The 8394-nt window shown below is 31.9% G+C and overlaps 1 protein-coding gene across 1 annotated transcript; it reads right to left on the minus strand.

Annotated features, from left to right (window-relative positions):
• Positions 1-879: 879 nt before the first annotated feature.
• On the minus strand, positions 880-8130 carry LOC123902242 (probable disease resistance protein At1g61310). The gene is made up of 3 exons (XM_045951912.1): positions 7974-8130; positions 2022-3549; positions 880-1155 (listed from the first exon to the last, which is right to left on the minus strand). The coding sequence occupies exons 1-3, from the start codon at positions 7975-7977 to the stop codon at positions 1101-1103; spliced, it is 1587 nt and encodes a 528-aa protein (XP_045807868.1). The 5' UTR covers positions 7978-8130; the 3' UTR covers positions 880-1100.
• Between the last annotated feature and the right edge of the window lie 264 nt (positions 8131-8394).

Consider the following 8394-nt stretch of genomic DNA (forward strand, 5'->3'; position numbering starts at 1 on the left):
AATCATAAGTTTGTGAATGTTAGGCGGAAAAAAAATGCAATTTAGCCAATTTTAAAAAATGACATAATTTAATATAATCATAAGTGTCGGTGTTGTAATGGTGTCAGATAGAGCTGTCAAAATGGGCTGGCCCGGCGGCCAGACTATATAAATGGGCTAGCCCGACCAAATTTTTTTTGGGCTATGTATTAAAGAGCTCGGCCCGGCCATATGGGCCTTGTGGCAATTGGGTTAGCCCGGCCCATTTCATTTTTTTCCTGTTTATTTAATTTTTTTTGTCACTTTGATGTATTAGTTTCGTATAATTATCAATTTTATTGAGATATAATTGAACGCAAGTGTAAATAATTTTTACATCAACACTAAATATCAATTTAACTCTAGTTTGATTATTGTAAAAAAAGTTCAATCAAATTAATAAATTATTAATAAATTATAAACTTAATTTTTATAAAGTTTTAGGTAAATATAACTTTTTCATTAAGCTATACACATTTAATTATATTTTTTATAATAATTTTTCAATCAAATAATTATTTTTTATGTGTTATTAATATTATTTTCATAAAAATGGCGTAATTTGTTTTATAATAGGCCGGCTCGAAGCCCATTGACTAGCCCGGTTCAACCCGATTTTGATATGGGCTAAATGGACTTGGACCAAAAAGATCCGATTGTATTTGGACTAGTTCTTTTTAGATCCGGTCCATCCAAATTTGTGGGCTAATGGACTAACCCATCAACCCGGCCCATTTTTTACAGCTCAAGTGCCAGACACCAACAAATATCTAATACCAAGACACGTTTAATCTAATCCAATGAGTATTTGTGTTGGCAAGGAAAGGAGATGAAGAATAAAACATTGCATAATAATATCATTATCATCAATTAAACAAGAAGTAACCTTGGGGAAAAGAGTACACTTTCAGAATATAAAATCATGAATACACTCAATACACATTACAGCTTCATATCTTTATATTCAAGCCTGCTAAATAGAAAGAAAAAGAAGTGCTGGATTCTCTTGAGGAGAACTTTATTATCTTTTGAAGTCCTATCCGGTTCCTTTTAGTTAAAAAAAAGAGTGATACTTGACATAATTAAATTTGGTTGTTTACTCTTTCCACGATGCTATGGACTAGTTTATATTCGTACCTGCAAAATTAAAGACATTAATATTTATTCATGTGCGAACAAAATTTTCATCGTATATATTGATCAAAATTTTGTAAGAAAAATAATATTCATTGACCTTAAATTAAATATGAGGTAATTAACTACCATATCATTAATTACTAGACTAATGTAAAATAAATTTTTAAGAGTCTGATACTTGATGGAAGTCAACTTTAAGATATGAAAATGCTGAATAGTATTCTGAGCACTAGTTAAATACCCTCTCCGTTTCAAATTACTTGTCGTTTTAGAGAGGAAAAAAAACGAAAAATTAAGAAAGTGTATTTTTTTCACCTTATTTTTCTATTATACCCTTATTTTAATTCACCAATAAATTATTTTTTTAGCACACACTTTCTTTTTCCAATAAATTTTAATATATTATGTAAAAAAAATTAATATGTTATGTACCAAAAAAAATTAAAAAAACTTTAGTTTTTCAAATATATATTAAATCTTTTACGGTTTCAATAACTACACCTAAATATTTATAATTTATATGAGCGTATAATAGACAAAATATAACCTTAAATTATAAAAATGACAAGTAATTTGAAACAATTTTTTTTCCTAAAACGACAAGTAATTTGAAACGGATGGAGTACTATATTAATATGGATTTTTTTTGAATTTCCTACTTTAATATGCTTAACAAGTGCTCCAGAGACACTATTTAGCATGACTCTTAAGAGCCGATCCTGACAATTTAGAGGTCTACCCATAAGATATATTTATAAGTGGAGACAATTCTAACCAACTTACCGGCCAATTTTGAAGAATTATATAAATTAAGTCATTCAAAACTATCAACTATGAAACACAATATTTGAAAGCATATCACGTACCCAGTGTTGTGAGTTATTCCACTCAAGCTAGCAACTTCAAATAAAGCTGACCTCCATTTCTTTAACTTCTCAAAATCATCTCCAAACCTTTTTACTTGTTTAGCCATGCCTCTTTCATAACTATTTTTTTGATGTCTTACATCAGACGGTTCTACTTTGTAAAAAATTGGTAAAATCTGTTGGTTCTTCGTCTTCTTACACTTAAGAATAGTGACCAGTTCATCTAGACACCAAGCTGAATGTGCAAATTTTTTTGAGAAAACAACAATTGAAATCTTTGATGCCTCAATTGCTTTGATTAAAGAAGACGAAATTTCGTCCCCACCCTTCAATCCCTCATCATCCATGAAGGTCTTGAACCTTTCCCGACACAATGCATCGTAGAGAAAACCTGTAAAAGAGTCACGAGTATCTTTTCCTCTAAAACTGATGAAAATATCGTATTGAGTCATTGCATATCTGAGACTTTCTAATGATGCTTTCCACTCTTCAATAGGTTTACTTCTTAAGGAAGATCCCACATCTTTAATTGTTCTAGGTAACCCTTGACATTCAATAGCTACTTCACGTGCTACATTTAACAGGTCGGTCGAGGACTCATTGTCTATCCCTGAATGTTTTTTAAACAAAGTCCAAGATTCCTCTATAGATAAGGGACCCAATGGAATCACTTCTTGGCAGTTCATTAGTGCAAATTCTTGTTTGCTATGCGTGGTCAAAAGGACCTTGCATCGATTATTATTACAAGGAATGCCTAGTTCCTCTAGATCAAGATTTTCCCAAACATCATCCAAGATCACAAGAACCGGACGATCCATCCTTTCTAATGTCAAGTATATTTCTCTAGATCTTCCGACTTCAGTATTTTTGTTGAATTTCAGATTCAACAAGTCAGCAATTTCATCTTGAATCTGTTTTACATTTGGATTTTGTGACACAGTGAAAAATAAAACTGCATCAAAAACCCCCAAGTACCTGGCTTTCTCAGCCACAGCTTTAACTAACTTTGTTTTACCAGAGCCCCGTTTTCCATACAATCCAATTTTATAGAAATTACGATTTTGTAGCGCCTCCAAAAGTCGATCTGAAGTCTCTTTTATAGGCTCAAAACATACAAAATTTCCAGAAGAGAAATGCTCTAAACTTGGAATTGGATTGGAAAATGGCTCAAATTCACATTTGATATTCAATGCCTTTAATTTGTTAAGCATTTCAATGTTATATCTTATTGATTCTGGTTCTGCTATTAATGTCACATTCTCCACCTCTTGTACAAGTTTATCCACTTCTTTTAGCCACCCAAAAACAATATCACTGACCTTTTGTGTTTTATGATCGGTTGCATCAATTTTTTGTTGTAGAAAATCTCGATTTGAAATCAGTTTCTTCTTTTCTCTTTCGACATCTTTAATGACTTTGCAAACTCGATATGCACGTACTTTATGAATTGTCTTTATCAGAATAATCGATATGACACAAACAACAGCTATAATTATTTTGTATGTAGCGAGCCCTATGCCAAGGTAATCTGAAAAATAATCAATCTAAATTTCAATGGCATATATATGTAGAATAGAGAAGAAAAACTCTAACTCTCACAATCTAAATTTCAATGATTAAGACCTAAGATCTTTAAAGTTGTGACTAATGATGTAAAATAATATGATAAATTGCACATTTGACTCCTAACATTCACAAATTTGCGATTTTGACCTTAAATTTCATAATATCATTTTTGGTTCCTAACTTTAGCCTCTTTTGCAAAAGGCTAACATCTACTAGTTTTGATCAAGTCAGCGTACACATGGACAGTGATTCACATGTCATGTCAGCATATCTTGCCACATAGGATGACGTCTCATGTGTTATTATCCACGTCATAGGCATGTCAGTAACCGCCCACGTGTGTGTTGATTTAAGGCCAAAATTAGTGGAGATTATCCTTTTGCAAAAGAACCTAAAGTTAAGGAGGCAAAAATGCTAACGATTGCTTCAATTTTTTAATCTAGAAAAGTATAAGTTTAATAAAACTGTATACAACATATTACCCAAGAAAAGTGGCTATAACATGACAGGTAGGGCGAAAAATGAGTTGAGTTGAGTCGAACTTGTTGAGGCAAAATTCACTTTTGATGTTTTAAAGATTACAAACATCTTTAATTATATTTTAAATGATTCTGATCATTTTTGTTATCTGACAAGTGCTTTTGAGTGATATAAGTTTAAACAGATTCTAACAACTCACTTGCAAAGTTAAAATCCCGCAATGCTATTTTAAGATCAATCTAAGAATTCTTCATACACAGACTGTAGTTTTGGGATCAACAACATTTGATGGAAAATGAACATAAGCCTTTCCTAGTCATAATTCATGAGATGAATTATAAGCTTGATCTTTTATGGTATTGATCAACTAATGAAATTTTCTAATCATATATCATAGACCAATCAGATTGCAACAACATAATATGAACTATGAGTTGTGATGTACTTGAGCAAACTACATAGAAGGAACATTCTTCAAAGTAAGTGTCATACAAGTACACATTACTTTATGAAAGGTTGTACAACTCCAACTGTTATGTTATCAACACAAGCCTATTTTTGGATTGTCCTTGAGGCTACTAAACAGCTGCATATCACAAAGGGATAAGGATGAAGCTTCATCACACTTGCTGATACGTTTAAGAATGATTCAAGAATGGTTTAAGAATGTTCCTGCACACAATTTTGCAAAACCACCTCTAGCTGTCATGATTCTTTTTACTAAGGCTTCAAACGGTTATATCTGAAATCTAACATAGGAAGGAAGGAGGAAACAACTCATTTGTACTTGCTAATAGCTCACACTCCTTTGGCTCTTGTGAATCAAAGCAAAGCTAAGTTCAAGAATGATTCAAAGAATGAGCAGAGAATCTGGCAATTTCGCAAAAGCTGTCTGCTGCATCTTTGGCACTGAGTAACGGCTATATTGTGCTCTCTAACTGATATACTTGAAGGCCAAGCTTCAACCTCAAGAAAGCATCTATAAAAGGCAAGTAGATCCAAGAGAAAGAGCAAGAATTTTCAAGCAATCTAAGTCATACAATCACATTCAATCACTCAAGCACAAAGCTCTTTTTAAGTCACTCTTATTGTTTCATAATATGAGTATAGATCTCTTTTAGAGTGCTTTAATCTAAGCTTCTCAATTTGTATTGAGTCTCAAAATAGCTTAGAACCAAATCAATAATATTGTAATAGCTCAAGTCAATACTTGACTATTGATTGAGTGTTTTCGTCAAGGTGACTAGTGTAAAGATCTAGGAGCTTTGGTAATTATTGATCTTAGGTCAAGATCAAAGAAGAATTGTAGATCTTGGATCTGTAACCTTTAAGTGATTCTAGTGGATAAACTCACAGGTAGTGGGGACTGGACGTAACCCAAAGATTAGGGGTGAACCAGGATAACTCTTTGTGTTGATTCTCCTTCCCTTAAACTTTTATTTTCTGCTTGTTTATTTACAATGTACATATCATTCTTAGAACGATCTCACTGTGCACAAATTTATTTTAATTACTAACATTTCATATTGTGATATAAGGTTAAATTTTAAAAGGGTCACAATTCAACCCCTCCCCCCCCCCCCCCCTCCCCCCCTTTCTTGTGAAAAACTTTGTTACTTCAATTGGTATCAAAGCTCTGCCTCTAAAGGTTGAGCATCTAAAAAGTGCTAGAGAAAAAGATTCAGGAAGGAAGTAATGTCAAAACCTGCTAAGTTTATTTCAGAAGGTGGATCATCAACCAGACCACCACTATTTCAAGGAGATGACTACTACTAGAAAGACAAAATGGATCTGTTCTTAAGATCACAAGATAACTACATGTGGATAGTGGTTGAAAATGGAGAATATACACCATTGGTGAAAGATTCTACCACTCCAAAAATCTCAAGCTGATTGGACCACCACTGAAGCAGACAGAGTACTTTTAAATACTAAAGCTCAATTATTTATTAAAAGTGTTTTGTACACGGAAAAATATGACAGGATCATGCAATGCAAAACTGCCAAATAAATGTGGGATACTCTTAAAACTCATCATGAAGGAACCAATCGTGTCAAAGAAACAAGAATTGATATTGGTGTAAGGAAATTTGAGTTATTTGAGATGAAGGAAGATGAATCAATTGATCAGATGTATGGAAGATTCACTATCATCGTAAATGAACTCAACTCTCTTGGAAAAACATATACCACACATGAAAGAGTAAGAAAGATACTAAGAAGTCTACCCAAAGAATGGAGGCATATAGTAACAACAATTACAGAATCAAAAAATCTCTCCGAAGTTAAATTAGAGGATTTAATTGGTTCTTTAAAAGCTCGTGAAGCAATACTTCAAGAGGATAAACCTCCAAAGAAAAAGATGATTGCATTAGACTCTCAATCAGAAGAATGCTCTCAGCAAAATGAAAGTTGTATATATATTCAGTTAGTATAATCGAGTTAGTTCATGAGACAAACGAGTTGAACTATATATCGTTTATATTCAGCTCATTTATTTAATGAACTTAATTTTTAACTCAAGTTCAAGTCATTTGGTTCATTAATTAAGATCAACGAGTCAATTATCGAATTGAGCTTTGAACTATTCGTGAGTTGATTCGGGTCATTGCTAGGGATATATTCCGCCAAATCCCAATTTTTCAAATAGTACAACAAACCTCTACGATAGGGTGTATTGCCACAAATTCCGACTTTTCCTGATTCATTGGTGTCGACGAGTGAAGTTTTGTAACATTCAAGGATGTCAATGCTTTTTTTTCCGTTGGAATCAATGAGATTTAAATCTAAAACCGACAACAAGCTGCACTCCTAACTCTTATTAAAAATAGATTAATAATCTTATTTTAAATTCTACTCGAAAAAATATATTTTAAATTAATTTAATTAAAATTAGGTAAGGCATAGAATACTCTTGAAAAATTGTGGTAATCGACCCAACAACAAAATATTGTGGGTATCTGCCATACAAAATTACCAATATACCCCTTTTCGATATTTAAGTAGCGGATTATAAGTAGGAGGATTTTTTTTTTTTATCAAAAATCTAATTTTTATAACGTCAGTTACTTAATTAAGTAGCGGATGTTATAAATTTTTATAACATTAGGTACTTAAGTAGCAGACGTTATAAAAATGAGATTTTTGAGGAAAAAAAACTCTCTACCAAGATTTTTATAACGTTAGTTACTTAATTTGAGGAAAAAACACCCTTCCGGAATTTTTATAACATCCGTTACTTAAGTTAGCGAACTTTATAAAAATGAGAAATTTTGAGGAAAAAACATTGTCAGGATTTTTATAATGTTTGCTACTTAAGTAGCAACGGAAAAGTAAAATGAAAAATGCGTAGAGCGCTCGAGTAACTGGTATGATGACAAAAATAATTCTCTTAATCTTACATATTATTAAGGTTAAATCTAAAAGAAAAAAAACTTAAAATATTTATATATTGCGTGGATATTTTGTCATTTTAGTAATAATTGTATTTTTGTCTTTTCACACTTTCTATTCAACCAAACAAAATGATAAAGATACTCTTCAAAATGTGATTGGATCCTCTCCTTCACTCTCATTTCTATCTCTCTCAATCCTCTCTATCTCTCTCTTAATCTCACTCTCTCTCGTTATTATTTTAAAAAAATTTATTGAAGAGAGAGATTGAAATTAAGAGAGAGATAAAGAGGATTGAGAAAGATGGAGAGAATCCAAATCCCTTCAAAATACTCTATTTCTTCTCTCAAACTAAATACTATATAAAATATACTCTGTTTCTTACCCTTTTTTCTCTTATTATATATACTCTTTCTCACTTTTTTTATTCTATATAGTATATTTCATCTTACTTGCAAAAAAAAAATGGAAATAAATAGAGATCTTAAATGAAAGAAAGGAATTTGAACTCACACATATTGCAGCAGACATAAACGATGTAATGGAATGAACTTTGAATGATTGTTTCTTAGCTTCAAAACAAGAAAGTCAACAACAAAGGGATGTTAGAGGTATTGTCAAATGTGTTTTTTTTTTTGACGAAGGTATTGTCAAATGTGTTGTGTACCCATTAGTTAACTTTACCCGGTGTCTATATATAAATAAAATGGCTAAGGGATTATTTTATTACAATATATACATTAGCACCAAGTATATGTGGTTTGTGACAAGAGGAGTGCTAGCAACACACTTCAATAACAAACACACTCTAACACACTCTTTTTTATTGGTTAAAATTTATATGGGTCCCATAAAAGTTATATGGGTCCACATTTTTTTATGGGACCCATATGAATTTCAACCAATAAAAGAGAGTGTGTTGGAGTGTGTTTGT

Source organism: Trifolium pratense, linkage group LG1 (assembly GCF_020283565.1).
Source record: "Trifolium pratense cultivar HEN17-A07 linkage group LG1, ARS_RC_1.1, whole genome shotgun sequence".
Lineage (NCBI taxonomy): Eukaryota > Viridiplantae > Streptophyta > Magnoliopsida > Fabales > Fabaceae > Trifolium > Trifolium pratense.